This window comes from Polypterus senegalus, unplaced genomic scaffold, assembly GCF_016835505.1.
Source record: "Polypterus senegalus isolate Bchr_013 unplaced genomic scaffold, ASM1683550v1 scaffold_5383, whole genome shotgun sequence".
NCBI classification, from domain to species: domain Eukaryota; kingdom Metazoa; phylum Chordata; class Cladistia; order Polypteriformes; family Polypteridae; genus Polypterus; species Polypterus senegalus.
In genome coordinates, this window is record NW_024377295.1 from 108,563 (window position 1) to 128,007 (window position 19,445).

The 19,445-nt window shown below is 35.9% G+C and overlaps 1 protein-coding gene across 1 annotated transcript in view; it reads left to right on the top strand.

Moving 5' to 3' along the window:
• LOC120519286 (nuclear GTPase SLIP-GC-like) overlaps window positions 1-10,791 on the top strand; it is a 115,375-nt gene extending 104,584 nt beyond the window's left edge. The window contains exons 14-15 of the mRNA XM_039742419.1: window positions 1,523-1,696; window positions 10,645-10,791. Of these exons, the coding sequence (XP_039598353.1) occupies window positions 1,523-1,696; window positions 10,645-10,791 (321 nt within the window). The remainder of the gene's footprint in view (window positions 1-1,522; window positions 1,697-10,644) is intronic.
• The last annotated feature ends 8,654 nt before the right edge of the window (window positions 10,792-19,445 follow it).

The following is a 19,445-nucleotide window of genomic DNA, read 5'->3' on the forward strand; positions in this document are numbered from 1 at the left end:
TTGTTTTTGACAGGGGGTTAACTGTGGTTACTGTAAAATAATGCAGTCCACAAGACACCCTTAAAATGCCCACTTACAACCCATGCAGCAACCTATATTTACTCTATACTGAAGCACTATACCCTTACATAAAACCCAGTTCCATCTTGTGACCTGTCTGGCCTCCATCATTATCCCACAAGTGGGGTCCATCTGGAACCTGTGGACAAATGTTGGTGGGGCCCAGTTTGGCTGCCCAGATGGAACCCACTTTCAAGCCTATATAGGACCAACGTAGCCTCCACCTGGACATGCTGGCTGGGCTGGTAATCCTCACTGGGCACTTTCACTTTGCCATGGGGAGAAAAGGAGAAAAGACAGGTAGTGATAGTGCCCCATCTCGTCTAGGTAGGTTATTACATACCTTGCCACAGCCCAGAAGGAGATCTTCGATTGGTCATGCGTGACAATGAATATCAGGAAGGCAATTAACATATGTGAAAGATAATTCTAAAGCCTGTCTTTTCAACACTGTCACTTGTGCAATATCCAGTACCATGATCACTCAAGTTATCATCAATATATTCAAATAATCTTATAAGATATGTAAACCCAAATTGGTTTTTAAAATTGTTTGAAAGTTTGAAATTAGTTCTCAAATAGTTATCATCAGCATATTCAAGTAAGCTTATGGGAAATTACTTTCACTTAACAGAATGAACTGAATGCCTTACCCTCAGCTATTTAAGGTCATGAAGAAAATGGGTTTTTAGAAAGTTGGAAAAACTACACATCTCTAAATAAAACTTAAAATGTACAGTTTGAACTTAGGTAATTAGCAATACATAACTTTTAATTGCTGACATAAAGTTGTGTATGTTGAATCCCTGTACCATTAAATTATTAGTGAGAATAAAACTATATGAGAGTATGAGAAGTTTTGATTTAACATTCAGCTCATCCTAAAACATAATTTTGTTAAGGAGGAAAAGTTCTAAAAATTCAATTGCCTTGCAGTGTACATTGATCATTTTATCTATAAATGGTGATAGTGTTACTTCTTTTGCAAGATTAAAATTGATAAGAATATATCAAAAAAGGGCTAAAGCCTCTTTGAAAAAATTCTGGATTTTATGAATAGCAGCTACTGAGACCTATTTTAGGCTTACTGTGGCCTTTTGAACAGTTCAATTTTAAAATAACAAGAATAGTGGTATATACTTTTTAAACTTTAATAGTTTAGAAATCTTCATAATATTTTATGATATTTGAGCTCTGCTTACATTTCCGAAGAACCCTGGCAAAAGGTCAAGCTTTAAACAGTGTCTCATAAAATTAATTTTACATTTAAGGTGTATTCCTTATATTTTTCCTAATTACAATATTCTGAATGTAAAATGTAACTTAACTGTTTGCCTTACCGAATATGAAAAATATAAATGCAAACAATTCATTAAAAATAATCTGGTATTAAAACATTACTTTTATAATAAGCACTTTTTAAATAAAATGATTGTACTGTTTTCTTTTTGCTTTTTTACAGGCTGGTGAGAATAAAATGATGTATTGTAAATTGAGCAAAACTCTTAAAATTGAGATTAGCATATTGGAAATTTTTTTCGACATTACTTACAGAAAACTTGAAGCTGAATTGGCAAAAGGTGTGGTAAATGCTGAGAAAGACTGTCTAAAACAGCTTCAACAAATTATAAGACCGGTAAGTAAAACCAGTTATTCTGTTAAAGAATATTTTAAAGATTGTATTTCTAATTTTTTTTCCACTCAACTTTGAATTGGTTTAAGTGGATTTAAGAATGTTAAATATTCACATTTCCATAATATAGAGCAGTGGCTCCCCAGGGCGCCACAAAATATTACACATTTTTATAATATTTTATTTTTATTTCCATTTTCAACTCAATGTGATAAGACGCGACATCTCGTGGACCTGGTGCAAATTAGTAACTCACTTAGTAATAACTGGTTGCGAAGCCTCTACAAATGGTTACTAGATGGCACTCTACAATAAGTAAGTTTCTCAATTGTTTTAGTAGTTTATCGAACTTTCTCTGTACTTTGTGTTAGGTATATAAATAGCTGTCGGTTTTGTGCGGTCTTAGTGTTGAATTAGTTTTCGGAGATTGTATTCAACTGTATATTGTTTTGATTAACTTAAGTGAAGATTTTGAAGTATTTCTTCTTGTATGCATTTTTAAAATTGATCGGTTTTACTAAACAGTAATAAGCATTGTGAGAGTGAAAATAAAGTGGGCACACAAGTGGCAACGTCAACCAGAGTGTGAAGAAGCGCAAATATCGAAAATATGATGACAGTTATATGGACAGTGGTTTTACGTTGACAGAAGTCAATGGTGAAGAGAAGCTGCAGTGTGTACCGAGTATGAAAGTTTTCGCACCAGAGTGCACGCTACCAAGTTAGTTGAAACTCCATTTAGAAACCAATCATCCCAGCATGGATAGTAAATCCCGTGACTACTTTACCAGAAAGTTAAAAGAGTTAAATCAAGAGTTCACAAACTTTTTCTGCCGCAGACCCCTTTTCCCAAAACTTTTTAAAACCGTTGACCCCTAGCCATTTACTTTACTTACTCAAATTAATACATTTGTACAGTACTTGATATTAAATATTTCACTAGATATCAAACTTTTATTTTAATCACTTGTAATTAATGTTTGAAAAGATAAAAGGACTACGGAATATGGCATTATCTTGTGCAACATTTAATATCGAAACCTGCACTAACGAAAATTAAAGCAAAAAATACAGGTTTTTACATTTTGACATTTATGAAATAAATATGTAAATTCAAAATACAGGTACAAATAGTCCAAGCTGTACTGTCTGCATTTCTTTTTTGGTTCAGTCATATTATTATCTGAAGAAATAAAAACTTTTATTAACAAACAATTTCGACAGCCCCTGTGATAAAAAAAACAATAAATTATGTACTTACTTGAAACTGAAGATTTTTGTTCAAACTCGAATAAATAAACTATGTCCTCTGATTTTCTTTTTCGTAGTACTGCTCCTCAATAAATAATTATATTCAAAGTTCAAATGACAAATAAGTACATGTCACATAAAACGAACCAATTTATAGTGTTTTATGAAAGCATGATCATTACAAGACTGATAGATTCTGCTAATATCGAATATCTGTCGTCTCGTCCACAGCGAGCAAGTGCAGACATGCAACGATTTTCCATGTCCGCACTTGCTTTGATACGCTTAATAAGACAATGCACAGACACATTTGTGCTACATGTATTTTCATGCATTCTTATGTGTGACTCTTTTAATGACACATTTTACCTTTTCATTCACAAGTTTGGTATGTAATGTGTTTTTATCAAAAAGTGTTTTTTGAATTATTTTACTTCTTAATTAGGTACCTATTGGAATCATAGATATTTTGAAGTAACAAACAAATAGCAGTAGTAAGGGGTCTATTTTGCTGTCGTTGACCCCAAATTTTTTATTGAAAATATCGAACCCTAGAAAGTTCAAATCGAACCAAGGGAGTAGATATCGACCACTTTGGGAACTCTTGAGTTAAATCAACAAAATGTAGGGATCAATACCAAGCAATACATTGCTAGTATCTTACAAGGTGGCACATATAATTGCTCTGACTTCTCTCATTCATGCTGGCTAGCTCATCCCCTTCATTTTGCCCCAATGCCTCACTCTCCAAGCCTTCAACTCCCCGTGGCTGCACGATCACGTCCATGGAGACTGACACAGCAAATGGATTATTTAAAAGTCACGGACCCGTACAACACAATCCCACTAATTATAATTAGTTGAATTTGTTCAATTACATTTTTGTCATCTGAAATACGTGTTTTATTTATTTTTACTGCAACCTTGTAATTAAAAAATTATTGGCTATTTTGCAAATTAGAATTTGACTTGTGCCTTGGGAAAACCTGGATTCAGCAAGGGTGCTAACAATTGAAAAAGTTTGGGAACCACTGATATAGAGTAAGATTTAATTATATTTTAAAATATTTGAGCCAGTTTTGTTTTATTTAGCACATACAGACACACACATGCAATTTAACCGCCAGTTTCCATGTTTGGCTGGACTAACTTGTTGCAGTACCAAATCTTTTTCCTCCACTCTCTGGGGCCCTCTGCATCCTTTGGGGTCAGATCCATTTTTTAGAAACCATGCAATAATAACTTCAACCAAGTCTTCTTTGGCATCCCATTTACCCTTAACACTTCAACCTCTTCACACAGTCATCCTCTACTTTTCTCTTAATGTGCCAAATCCACCTTATTCTATTACTCCTCTAAAAATTCTTATAGCTTCCAAAAACAGAGTTTCTTGTTACTTGCTATCATCTTCATCTCCTACATGACACTCTGACTCTAGAATTTTTGCTGCTCTAATAAAGCTGTAAATGGCACATCTGCTATTTTGTATGGTCCTTTGTATGACATAGATATACAGTATATATAGAAGCTGAGTCTCAGTACTTTAGTAAAAGCAACTCTTTTCAGCTTGAAACAGCAACAGTATGGTTATTTATTGTAGCAGGATCTACCACTCTCCAATACACAGACACAGCAGTCAGGCAGGGTCTTGGCCAGGTTAATGGCCAAGTAATACTGTTCCCTGCAGTTATATTGTTCCTTGCATCACCAATCGATAGCAGGTACTCATAGCGTGACCGCAATCTTTTCAGATTTGTTCCCACAGCGGTGGGAGCGATAGGCTATATTTTACAGATGCGGCGATCACACTTTGAGATGCTCTTGGGTCATCATGTCATCATGTTGTGGGAGCACCAAAAGAGCTTATAAACCTTACAATATATTGTCACAAACTTGACAAAAGCCACAGAAAGGTTTTGGGTAGCCACCTGTATATTCTTTCCTGGCTGCAAATTTGAATATATTATGGTATTGAAGCATACAGATGGTGAAAATAGCAGTTTTAAAGGCAAAGGAAGTGATGTCATCAATGGGGCTGGAACAGGAAGGGGTGTCATCAGGCCTAGGACCTGGAAGTGACGTCATCAATGAGGGCAGCTATATATTGTCACACACATGCGTGTAGGAGACAGCTTAAGGGCCTGAGTAAATGTAATACTACACCAGACTACGGGGAGGCAGAGTGTGCTGACTGTCTCTCTCAGTTCCTTGCAGACCATTCGTGGGAAATTTCACCAGGTCCTGGACCCTCTGATGACGTCACTTACGGCTCCAGCATAGATGACATCATTTCCTCCCTCAACCCTTAAAAACTTACCTAGCAAGTATTCAGTTCTGTTTTGGACTCAGTCGTGTGAACATCTCTGTTCAATAACTTCAAACTTTTGCAGCCAGGATATAATATACGGTGGCTGCCACAAACCAAACCATTAAAATCTCTGGAGGCATTCTTCTCTCTCTCTCTCTCTTTTTCTATATACATATATATGTGTATATATATATATATATATATATATATATATATATATATATATATATATATATATATATATATACATATATACATATATATGTATATATATATATACACACACTAGGGGTTTCCCCATGCTCACTTCACTGGCTGGATATATGTTTAAAATATTAGATTGGCTTAAACGTTCTTTCTAAATTAGTTTAGAACAATACTGCACACATGTATTGTACATTTAAAAATGCAATCACTTTTATTATTAACATTTTACTAAACTCTAACGTGGTGTAAATATTGTAAGATAGTGTAAACTTCATTTCATGAATTTAGACGAAAAACTAATTTTAAGTAAAACAAATCTTAATGATTTTAATTTTGTCGACATATTAAATGGTTCCCACAGACCCAAACACAATGTAAATGTTACTAGTGTATTTCACAGAAATGATCTGCATTGTTTAGTTTGATGTATGACATGACGTGATGGCAGAAACCCTCCGAACTTCCCAATTTTAAAAAAAAGATGCGTATTATTTGGTTTGATGTACTGTTTTTCCTTCTCAATTTTATTGCTTAATTTTTGAATAGATCCTTGACCTGAAGTTACTTTCCGGGCTTTGCCGAGACCTGCCGAAACCTTCCAAAAGTAATTTTACAAAGTCAGTCCTGAAACTGCGGTGACGTTACTTCCGGGTCTGTAGCTGCGGGTCTACAACTACAGTGAAATATGGTGCTGTAGCTGTGCAAGTGGATATTATTGTGTACAGCAGCTGTCATACTGCTTGTGTTTCATTTCGTGCCCCGGGCATGGTTAAATCTTTTGGAAAAAAGTCCCATCTCATGACATGTGATACAATGGGAAAACAAATACAGATTTTTATTACCTCCTCTTTGCAAGATCAGCTGCTGGCTTGCTGCTGCTGCTGTGCCGCATGATCTGCATCTCACACAGCGCTTCAAACATTTAAAAGCCTGTACAGCAGCTGTCCTACTCTTTGTCTTTTATTTCTGGCCCCGGCCATGGTTAAATCTCTTGGCACAAAGCCTCGCCTCGCGGGACGTGAGTTCTTGATATTTTTAGCTTATAATTTAAAACGGAATAAAAATCTGAAAAATCTAACAATATCACATTAAAGTTCGATAAATTCTGAAAAGAATGATATATATACCCACACTATGGTCTGAACACACACCAGAGTGACAAAAAAGCAAGAAACTAAAAGAAAGAAAACTTCTGACTTGGCTGTTACACTCACAGTGAGTCATTATGCAGGCATATTGCTGTTGATATTAACAAGTCCCCTTAGTGTTTCTTGACATACTCCTGCTGAGCAATTCGTTGGCTGAAAATCCTCAGTGTTAGTGTGTCAGAGAGAGGATGTGTAATATTGTTCATGATGGCACTCAGTTTTGTTTTTAATTCCCTCCTTTTCTGCTACCTCCAGGAGGCCCAGAGTGCGTCTCATAACTGAGCGTGCCTTTTTAATTAGCTTGTTGGTTTGGTGGGCCTCTCTTGAAGTAATGTTAGCAGCCCAGTACATCACATTATAGAAAATTTCACTGGCCATCACGGAGTTATAGAAGTTGTTAAGGATGTCACTTCACACATTAAAGGAACGCAGTATCCTAAGGAAAAAGAGACTGCACTGCCCTTTCATACAGTTAGGTCCATAAATATTTGGACAGAGAAAACTTTTTCTAATTTTGGTTCTGTACATTACCATAATGAATTTTAAATGAAACAACTCAGATGCAGTTGAAGTGCAGACTTTCAGCTTTAATTCAGTGTGTTGAACAAAAAGATTGCATAAAAATGTGAGGCAACTAAAGTATTTTTTTAACACAATCCCTTTATTTCAGGGGCTCAAAAGTAATTGGACAAATTAAATAACTGGAAATAAAATGTTCATTTCTAATACTTGGTTGAAAACCCTTTGCTGGCAATGACAGCCTGAAGTCTTGAACTCATGGACATCACCAGATGCTGGGTTTCCTCCTTTTAATTCTCTGCCAGGCCTTTACTGCAGCTGCTTTCAGTTGCCGTTTGTTTGTGGGCCTTTCTGTCTGAAGTTTAGTCTTCAACAAGTGAAATGCATGCTGAATTGGGTTAAGATCAGGAGACTGACTTGGCCATTCAAGAATTTTCCACTTCTTTGCTTTAATAAACTCCTGGATTGCTTTGGCTGTATGTTTTGGGTCATTGTCCATCTGTATCATGAAATGCCGCCCAATCAATTAGACTGCATTTAGCTGGATTTGAGCAAACAGTATGTCTCTGAACACCTCAGAATTCATTTGGCTCCTTCTGTCCTGTGTCCCATCATCAATAAACACTAGTGTCCCAGTGCCACTGGCAGCCATGCACGCCAAGCTATCACACTGCCTCCACCGTGTTTTACAGATGATGTGGTCTGCTTTGGATAATGAGCTGTTCCACGCCTTCTCCATACTTTTTTCTTGCCATCATTCTGGTAGAGGCTGATCTTGGTTTCATCTGTCCAAAGAATGTTTTTCCAGAATGGTGCTGGCTTTTTTAGATGTTCTTTAGCAAAGTCCAATCTAGCCTTTCTATTCTTGAGGCTTATGAGTGGCTTGCACCTTGCAGTACACCCTCTGTATTTACTTTCATGCAGTCTTCTCTTTAGGTAGACTTGGACATCGATCGCCTACCCCTGGAAAGTGTTGTTCACTTGGTTGGCTGTTGTGAAGGAGTTTCTCTTCACCATGGAAATGATTCTGTGATCATCCACCACTGTTGCTGAGTTCACCAGTGTTTGCTTTCATTCTCAAGATGTACCAAACTGTAGATTTTGCCACTCGTAATATTGTAGCAATTTCTTGGATGGGTTTTTCTGTTTTTGCAGCTTAAGGATGGCTTCTTTCACCTGCTTGGAGAGCTCCTTTGACTGCATGTTGTCTGTTCATTGCAAAATCTTCCACATGCAAGCACCACACCTCAGATCAACTCCAGGCCTTTTATCTCCTTAACTGGTAATGACATAACGACGGACTTGCCCACACCTGCCCATGAAATATTCTTTGACTCAATTGTCCAATTACTTTTGAGCCCCTGAAATGAAGGGATTGTGTTACAAAAATGCTTTAGTTGCCTCACATTTTTATGCAATCTTTTGTTCACCCACTGAATTAAAGCTGAAAGTCTGCACTTCAACTGCATCTGAGTTGTTTCATGTAAAATTCATTGTGGTAATGTACAGAACCAAAATTAGAAAAAGTTGTATTTATGGACCTCTGTATATAGTTTCTCTGTGTTTCGAGACCAGTAAAACCTGTAATTAATGTAGATCCCAAATGTTTAAATAAGTGTAACATTATTACTATTTTATTGCTATTTTTCCTATTGATGTAGTATTGTCTAAATTACATATGTTTTTAATCTGATAGTTTAAATGTTTTTTAAACTGAATTAGACATTCACACCCATGCATGTATTTTTTGTGGATAGTAGGTATGTATTTGTTATAATAAATTTTACAATACTTGATAAATGATGCCAAAGAAAATTACCAGTTTAGTAACAGATATTAGGTAAATAAATATAAATTACACACAAAATATGAAAACAGAGTATATTTTACTCACAAAATATGTAAACAGAAGTAATATCCACAGATAACAATATATACAGTATAACAAAATAATAATTGGATTAGTTGATAGTAGCTTAATTTTGCAAAAAGAATGCTAGTTTTGCAAATTAAATGTTAATATGTTATAAGTCCTTTACAATTATAAAAATATAAACGCAAGCTTAAAAACAATCACTTTCAAATGCATTGTTTCAGCTAAGTCACTCTCCATTGATAAGGTTACGGAGAATTTTATGAATCACATACACATATATTATTAGTGTCTACAACAAGACATTTCTGTCTTCCTAAAAGGACGCTTTTATAAGGTAGTTGTGTCAAGAAGACAAGTTTCTACTGAAGTTGTTATAATCAATGAAACATTTGCACACCTCACATTGTACCCACTGCATGTGCACTTGGGATTATCAGCAGCCATTCTCCATTACGCTCCTGCTGACTTTTGGTCACCTTTTCATGATACCTTTTCCCGCTTGTGAAACATCTGGATTCCTTGTTATCACCTGCTGCTACCACAAATACCATACCCACATTGACCCTTACTGTGTTCCTGTTTAAATACAGTTCTTTGACCATGGAAGTTGTGAAATAGATGGGATGCTTCTAAAGAGTTCATTGTCAAGTAGGTGGCTCTGCATGCATTGATACTGCAGATACTTGGCCACACACAGTTGATAACCATTTCAGTCTGCTGTCTGTTACAGCAATAATAATTATACAATAAGCAATCCACAGAGTTGAGTATCTGATGTTGTTAAATATTGTAAGCACTCATCACTGGCAGAGAAACAATCTTTCTATAACTGCTAATAAAACACAAAATCGCCCCCCTCCAGCCACTGCTTGCAGCACCCCCAGGCCGAAGATGACGGAGCGGCAGTTACTGAGGCTCATGCATCGCAGCTGTGTCCTCATTCGTAAGTCGTAGGTCGGATGTCCGTAACCTGGGGACTACCTACCTATATGTTTTTATATGCTGGAGTATAATCCTATATGATGAGTTAAAATTAATAAAATAATCTGTTAAAAAAGCTCTAGTTCTTATGTATGTACTTCTTTCCCGTCAAACCTTATTATTTCTGATGACGTCACTTTCAGCTCCGGCATTTCATTGTAACATCCACTGGGCCAAGAGTTCTCTGTACACCTTGCAACTCCTTCAGTGCTGATTTTAATCTTGTTAATAATCATGTAACTTTAAGTAGCCTTGAAAAAAGGTGACAGTTTGTGATGAAGGATACAGTGTTCAGACACTGTTGTACTTATATTTTAGGTAATCTTTAACACCATACTAATGGTAGAATGAACATGATCATTAGTATTAGTTCCTAGTACTACTTGTGAAACATAAAGACTGACAGATAAGGGAAATGACTACCATAAACAGAACTAAATTTGAATCATTTAAGGTAGTATTTGTACACTATTTATCAGAAGTAGCCTGGCATCATGGCACATTAAACAGATAAAGATGCTTATGTATTTGTTAGGTCTGCAAAGGACAGTTGGATATTTTATTTTACTTATCATGACCCTGAACTCATCATAACAACCCCTAAAAAGTTTTACAGACATACTGTTTTGATATATTAAAATGCTTATGTTGTTTTTCCTAGGTAGGAGCAAACTTCTGTGGTTTTCATCAGACCATTAGAGCTTTATGCAGAAACTCTGGAAACTTTGGCATCATTGATCTCAACTATAAATTAGCATCCCCAATCTATGAAGCTGTGCATAACATCCTAACAAACATCTTCATGTAAGCTGAAATTTCTTTATACACATTTATTTCATTAAATTATCCAGTCTATAGTTTAATTTAAACAATCTTCATCTCTGTAACCTCAGTGCAATTCAATTTATTTCTGTTTTGTACACTTCTTGATATAAGGGGCTCAGGTCATTATGTATGGCAGATTGTTAAAATAAAAAAATATTATGATGCTACTTAATAACAGAGCTCCTCATCCCTATTTAGAATTATTAATTAGCTTATCATTCATTAAACAGGAAAACTTGAACAGACACATAGGGAGAGTGTGCAAAATTCAACATAGAAAGATGAAGGTTACCATCCTACGATGCTGGGCAAATTACTGTGCAAACATGCTGCCCTTATTAAATTCATTAAATTCCCAGAAGCTTAATACTGCAATGATATTTGTTATTTTTGTTGTTAACTTAAGATAGTTAATTAATTAGCAAATGTTTCCCAAAACTCTTCATAACTAAAGTAGTAAAAACCCTTATTTGATAATTAATTACCGAACTGACCAACTTGTTATTTCTGAAGTCATTCTTTTTTTGGACTTTTGCCTGTGATTGTTTCACAAGGTGACAGAGAACACCCCAAGCACAAAAAACACACTGATGATGTTATTTTGGGTAACAACATAATAATAATAATAATAATAATAATAATAATAGGCCATTGTTACAATATAAATACAAAATTATAAGATAGGCTACAAATTAGTAGAAAAGGGGTGCTTTGTAACTTTACCACCTGTAGACAAATTAAACACACAATGAGTTAACTAATCACACTCACTGTGTAATCAGTTACATCCTTTAAAGTGTGAAGATAAATCAATGACAATGGCAGCTATTCAGAGAATAGTGCAACTCAGTCAGAGACACTGTTAGAGACAGTGCCATACAAGAAGCTAAGTCGCTGGGTCTATTTCCATGCCATTGGTGGATTCCTGCAGATCATTGGTGATGCACATGGCCTCAGCTTGGCTGCTGTGTCCAATCGGTGCATGCAGTGATCAGATTACTATTGTACCATGCACACAACAACATGCAACTTTTAGCAGGAAGGGATGCCTTGCATGACATTAAATTGTTTTTCATGCCATTGCCAGCAAGTGTAGGGTCAGTGGATGGAACACTCATTCCTATTCATACTCCCAACCCCTTGAATCCCATCTATACCTGTCGAAAAGGGCAACCATCAAGGACTTTTTACAGACATTCTGGCCAAGTAGTCTGGGAGTATACTTACATCTTGTCCAACTCTGGAGTTTGTCAGATGGAAAGGGATAGTACATTTGCTGGTGGCTTGTTAACTGGACACAGTGGGTATCCTCTTAATAAATAATTGCTAACACTACACAACAAGGAATGTACACTGCTGTAAAGCATGCTCTGGGTATGTGGAAGATATAGTTCTGGTGCCTGAACAAACTCTCAGGGAATCTAAGACTTTGCCCTGAATGTTGCTGTTATTGTTGTATGTGCTCTGCTGCATACCGTTACAGTACATGTTGGCATGCCAGTTCTTCAAAAGCAAGATGACACTGAGGAGACAAAACGAGACAATATTTGAAGTGGTAGGAGAGAGGAGGGAGGGATTAGATCCCATAGGATATGTCTTCAGAAATGTGTATGCTTGATCTATTTTTGTTTTTTACTAATGTGTGGAATATTTGTAGTGATTATTTGACATTGTGGTATTTTATGTTAAAAACTACACATATTCACATAAAATATATTTTGTATTTAATTTGCAGAAAGTAATACAATAAGGGTCTAACAGTAAAAAACAACAAACAAAGGATAGACAAAATATGAAAATATGACAAAAGGAAGCTTTCAAGAATAGTTGATCTAATACAAGTGTGTCTGTAAAGAGAATATATAAATCATTGACACAGCCACAACATAAATTGGTTTAATGGATACAGAATTTTATGTATCACATTCATATTTAGCGAAATTCAGATTGAATAAATAGCTCACCTTCTGAAGGTAAATACAATAGGAACTTTAATGGAGGGCCTGCAGAACTGGCATGGCAAACTATTGGCTCAAGATGTCCAGCTCTGAGTTCTTGAGCAGGACTAGCTCCTAATGGCACCTCTCTCTCTGCTGCAGCTCTTACTTCTTCAGCAGAAGCTGTTCTCTCCAGCTGAAGCATCTCAAACTCTAAATCAATAATCTCCTGACTGCTCAAACATGCCATAAATGCAATGCTTACAGGTGCATCTCACTTATTGGGCCTGGTGTTAGACGGCCCTGGAGATGCAAATTATGCTTATATCTTGTCCACCCGGAGCAGGGTGAAGGATACAGTGAAAAGGCAGGTTGGAGTGAAGTGGATAGCAACCCATTTGAGCCCATATCCATACCTTCAGATACTCCCTCAGTCATGGCTGGACCTAGTATATCCAGGATCTGCTTTTCCTCTGCGGTGAAAGCAAATGCCTGTGATTGCCTGCCACCAGTTTTGGACCTTTTTTGGACTTCTCCTAGATATTCTTTGTTCACTAAAGGGACTTATTCTCTCATCAATCTTGTCCCATGTTTTTTTTTTTCTTGTTGGTGCTGCTAAGGCATCCATTAGCCTTGAAAATGACACATCTTTATTTTTCACCAACTTCCCATAAGTTGTTTTACCTCCTTTTTTGTGTTGCTTTTTCATGTCACTTTTCATATAAATATCATTTTTTTTTTTTTGCAAGGATGGCACATCATTTTTGAGCCCATTTATAGATTTTGTACTAAAAGGTATTTATTTTTATTTGCTGGTGAGAAAACATAGCATTTTTGACATTTGGAATACATGAGATTGATGTTCCTGTTATTAACAGTCTGTGCTTTTCTTAGGTGGATGTTGAGGTGGAACCAACAAAAAAAGTTTTTTAAACTTGTGTGAAAGTTGGATAGCAAAGGGCTTCAGGCAACAATCACAAAAAGCCACTTGTTCTTTACCTATGCTACTTGCTTTGCTTGCTATCAGTCCATGGTGGAGTTTTTTTAATGAAAATAGTAACTCTTTTACAAAATATCTTTAATCTCTATTTCACTTTGACTTTTGACACCGAATTTTGATCTACATCTTGATAGCACTATGCGTACCTGTCCATAAGAAAACAATGGCCTATCAACGTATATTCCAAGATGGTCAAAACTCTGGCCCTGAGATTTATTTATAGTTATAGCAAATGATAAAAATATTGGAAATTGTCATCTATGCAATGCAAATGGTAATCTACTTGCTGAAGTATCACCAGTATCCTACTTAATATGCGGAAAGAATACGAATCCTACTGCATAAGTTTACCAATCGTGACATTGCACGATTCAGCTGATCTATATATCTATATCTATATATACTGTATATATATATATTTATATATATATATATATATATATATATATATATACTGCGGTGGGTTGGCACCCTGCCCAGGATTGGTTCCTGCCTTGTGCCCTGTGTTGGCTGGGATTGGCTCCAGCAGACCCCCGTGACCCTGTATTCGGATTCAGCTGGTTTGAAAATGGATGGATGGATATATATATATATATATATATATATATATATATATATATATAGTGTAGATATTACGTTTTCACTAACCTAGCCACAGGGGATGCACAAACCAGTGTGTTTCATTCGTTACAGGGCAAAGCCCAGGTGGATCAGAGGTTGATTCAAATTGTTCTATCATGGTGTGGATGGGAAGAAAAATGAAGTAGGGGTTATTCTGAAGGAACAGTATGTCAAGAGTGTTTTGGAGGTGAAAGAGTGTCAGACAGAGTAATGATTATGAAGGTAGAAATTGGAGGTGTGATGATGAATGTTATGCCCCACAAGTTGGGTGTGCAATGGATGAGAAAGAATATTTCTGGAGCGAGCTGGAAAATATACCCAAGGGACAGAAAGTGGTGATTGGAGTAGATTTCAATGGACATGTTGGTGGAGGGAACAGAGGAGACAAGGAGGTGATGGGTAGGTATGGTGTCAAGGAGAGGAATGAAGAAGGTCAGATGATAGTGGATTTTGCCAAAAGGATGGACATGGCTGTGGTGAATACGTATTTTAAGAAAAATTAGGAACATAGGGTCACGTACAAGAGTGGAGGAAGCACACAAGTAGATTACATCCTATGCAGAAGAGTCAATCTTAATGAGATTGAAGACTGCAAAGTGGTGGCAGGGGAAAGTGTAGTTAAGCAGCATAGGACGGTGGTCTTTAGGATGACATTGGAGATTAAGAAGAGGAAGAGAGTGAGGGCAGAACCAAAGATCAAATTGGTGTAAGTTGAAAAAGGAAGACTGCAAGGTTGAGTTTAGGGAGGAGGTGAGACAGGCACTGAGTGGCAGTAGAGAGTTACCAGACAATTGGGAAACTACAGCAGATGTAGTAAATGTGACAGCAAGAAGGGTTCTTGGTGTGCCATCTGGAAACAGGAAGGAGGAAAAGAAAACCTGGTGGTGGAATGGGGAAGTGCAGGACAGTATACAGAGGAAGAGGATGGCGAAGAAGAAGTGGGATAGTCAGAGAGATGCAGAAAGTAGACAAAAGTACAAGGAGACAAGGCAACGTAAGAGAGAGAGGCAGTGAAGGCTAAAAAGATATATGATGAGTTGTATGAGAGGTTGGACACTAAGGAGGGAGAAAAGGACCTGTATTGATTGGTTAGACAGAGGGACCAAGCTTGGAAAAATTTGCAGCAGGTTGGGGTGATAAAGGATAAAGATGGAAATGTACTCAGAACTTTGAGAGGCTGATGAATGAAGAGAATGAGAGAGAGAGAGAAGATCAGAAGATGTGGAGATAGTGAGTCAGGAAGTGCAACAGATTAGCAAAGAGAAAGTAAGGACAGCTATCAAAAGGATGAAAAATGGAAAAGCCGTTGGCCCAGATGACATACCTATGAAAGCATGGAGGTGTTTAGGAGAGATGACAGTGGAGATTTTAACCAGATTGTTTAATAGAATCTTGGAAAGTAAGAGGATGTCTGAGGAGTGGAGAAGAAGTGTACTGGTGCTGATATTTAAGAATAAGGGGGATATACAGAACTGCAGGGGAATAAAATTGATGAGCCACAGCATGAAGTTATGGGAAAGAGTAGTGGAAGCTAGGTTAAGAAGTGAGGTGATAATTAATGAGCAGCAGTATGGTTTCATGCCAAGAAAGAGCACCACAGATTTGATGTTTGCTCTGAGGATCCCTCTGTAGTTACTACATCCCCTTATTCTTAAAAATCGGTACCAGTACACTTCTCTACTCCTAAGGCATCCTCTCACTTTCCAAGATTGCATTAGAAAATCTGGTTAAAAACTCTGTCTCTCTTAAACACCTCCATGCAACATACAATGTCTTAGATATATCTCAGAGCTAAATATTACTTTGGGTTTCAATATATTTAAACATACAAAGGCTCAACATCCTTGGCTATAGGCCATTTATCAACCAATGATGTCTTACTTTTATTGTACTTTTTCCTTCTTGGATGGAGCTCCCCTCCTCAGCCTCATAAACCCTGCAGTTAGGAGCATATGGGAAAACTTCCTACTGCTTCTGGTGTTCTTAATATTTTATTTTCTTCAATCACTCTAGATATACAGTAGAGACATAGTATAGAGATTTAAAAGCAATGTGGTATTTATTAAAAATAATAATACAGGTAGAATAAAGTATAAAAGAAAATATACATAGCAATGTCTGGATATATTTAGTCTTTGGAAAAAGCTTACAAGAATGTCAAGGAGTGAAAGTTTGTTCTGGCGTGGATTTTGATATATCAATTAGTGTTATTCATGAGAAACATTCGCTGATGATGTCTCAGTCTCCTCTTCTGATGTCCTTTTTCTCATCACTGTTTTTGATGTTATTTTCCCCTATAACTGTTTTGCCAATTAAGTTTATCTTGTTTGTTTGAGCAAAAAAAAAATATATAATAAAAATATAAGCCTCTATTATTTAAAAAAAATAAAGATTTCGCACCGCAGGACAGTTCCATCCCTGAATTTGCTGTAAGCCTTCAGAGTGGCCAGTGACTTATTATACTTCTCCTACCTGTAAATAACAATCTAAATTATATATTTATATTTTAGAAATGTACATATATGTTACAATGTGCAGATTATTGACTTTGTTTGAAATTGTGTACATTTCATGGCTAAACAATAAGTGCTTATCTTATTAATATTAACAGGTGGTGCAGTGGTAGTGCTGCTGCTTTGCAGTAAGGAGATTGTGGAAGATTGTGGGTTTGCTTCCTGGTTCCTCCCTGTGTGGATAGTGCTTTATGTACTAAGAAAAGCGCCATATAAATGTAATGAATTATTATTATTTATATTACTAGGTTTAAGAAAAATACAAGAAGACATATAAAAGCAGCCCTGGAGTTACTGCAGACAAACTTTTATTCAGATAATATGTTTGAAGGAAATAAAGCTGCACAGTCTTATCGTCTGGTCTTCATTAAAACAGAAGTATGATTTTTTTCCTTCTGATAAATACTGTGGAAGATTGAACAAAAAAAGAAATATAGAAAGATCATAGAAAATTATTTTTAGCAGAAAAATGCTCAACTTTTAGTCCAAATGATTCCCTGCAAAAATAATATTAATCTCAATATTTGTACACTATGGTATGCATTAATTATTTATTTTGAAAATTGGATGATCTTTACACTTATCTCTTTACAACCAACATTAATCTTTTGAAAATGGCAAAATCAAATTTTGCCACTTTATGAACGCAATCCAGATTCTAGAGATTTTTACATTCAAAAAACTCTTTGCTTTTCCATTATTTAAGCTTCATGTAGCACACAGGCATGAAATGTTTTTGGATGGGTTGACAATGATAGCGATTTATAAACAGCAGACTGGCAAGTTTCTGGCAAGTCTGGATGTGATCCTAACTGAAAAGGATTCAACCAAGAAGAGTATACCAAAAGACAGTATCAGGACTAGGTCATAAAACCGTAGAAAAACCTAAGTTAGAAATCTGCTTTAATGTTTCTAAATGTATAGATAAATAATATGTATGTACAGATAAATAATAATGGAGTTAGTATAGGGCTACATCAGTGTGCATCTGTAAAGGAAAAAAGGTTAAAGGTTACTTCCTCTCTGAAAAGGAAAGAAGGTTAAAGACACAACATGTTGGCTATATCTGAAGAAAGCTATGCAGCTAAAAGATTGTGTCTTTAATGTTCTTTGCTTTTTAGTATGGAAGTCACCTTTAACATTTTCTTCCTTTGCAGGTAAATAATAAGTCATCTCAGCTATAAATAAATAAAGTTGCCTGCAAAGAAAAGGTATTTTTAAACTGTTTCTTTTTGTTCATTGTCCCTCAGACTGTTTCAACTGACAACTGTCTCCCTGCTGGAATTAAACACAAAGGGTTAATTTTGGGGTACATAACCTAAAAAAGTTATTAATTACACAAAAGGTTTTGAAAATGTTATGCTTATTTACTTTCCTTGTTTACTGTTATTAGCTAAGAAGTATTCTGGTATCCCTGGAGAAAGACATCCTTTGCATAAGGAAAAAAGACATCCACAAGAGTATTGCTGACTCTATTCAAGATGAAATGAATTCTGTTTATAAAGGTAAAGAGTAGTGCTGACAACACAAGTTGCTTGTGACTCCATGATTAGCATTATTTAAGTTTAATATTACTTGTCTGTGTTTTTAAGCCAATAAAACTGCTATAAAAAGTTTCCTTTTGCCCATACCACTTTAGAAGCATTGCTTATGCATTGGCACAGGTATCCTATAATGCTCTCAAATAATCAACACTCAAATGTGATCATATATCTTGTTGCAGATAAATATTTAATTAATCACAGGCAACATGGGTCTCATCTTTGCGTAATTAACATATAAAACTGCATCTATCCTCACTTAAAGACATCTTTATTAAGTATAGCATTCTCAAATCCTATAACAATGTAAATGACTGTTCCCACCACTCTCACCGTAACTTTGTCCCACTTCTGTCTGGCAGAATGTACTGTAGCAACTTCTTCTACCCCTTGGCTTTCCAGACTTTGAAATCTGTGCTGTCCTTCTGTCCTCAGATATCCTAGCAGTCTATCAATATGCAGGACATCTGGTACTACTGTTGTTTTTATAATTAGTTATTTATTTAGTTATTACTATATATTTCAGTTTATCACTACCTATTTATTAACCTATAATTAATCAACTTATTTTTATGGTATAGCATGTATAGCATAGTTAGTTGTTTATGTGTCTTGCAATTGTCCTGCACTTATGTATATGTTGCACTGCAGTCCTGGGAAATGTTATTTCATGCTACTGTGTGCTGTAATACTGTGTATGGATGATATGACAATAAAGCCATCTGGCTTCAATTGATCTACAAGTCACCTTAAATGAGAAACTACAAACTGCATCAGGCACAGTATACTGTTCAGTGACATCTTTGATTGAAATTATCACCACAAAGATAAATCACAAATCAAAGTTTACACAGTAGTATGTCAAACATTTTTAAGGTATTTGTTTAAAGCAAACCTGTTTTAAGATTCATTTAACCTAATTAAATGTCAACAGGTCCTTTTTTGAGCACATGAAAAGCTTGGAGCTACCTGTCATCAAAAAAATAATATGTGAGAAATCAATAAATTACTACATTTATAGTGCC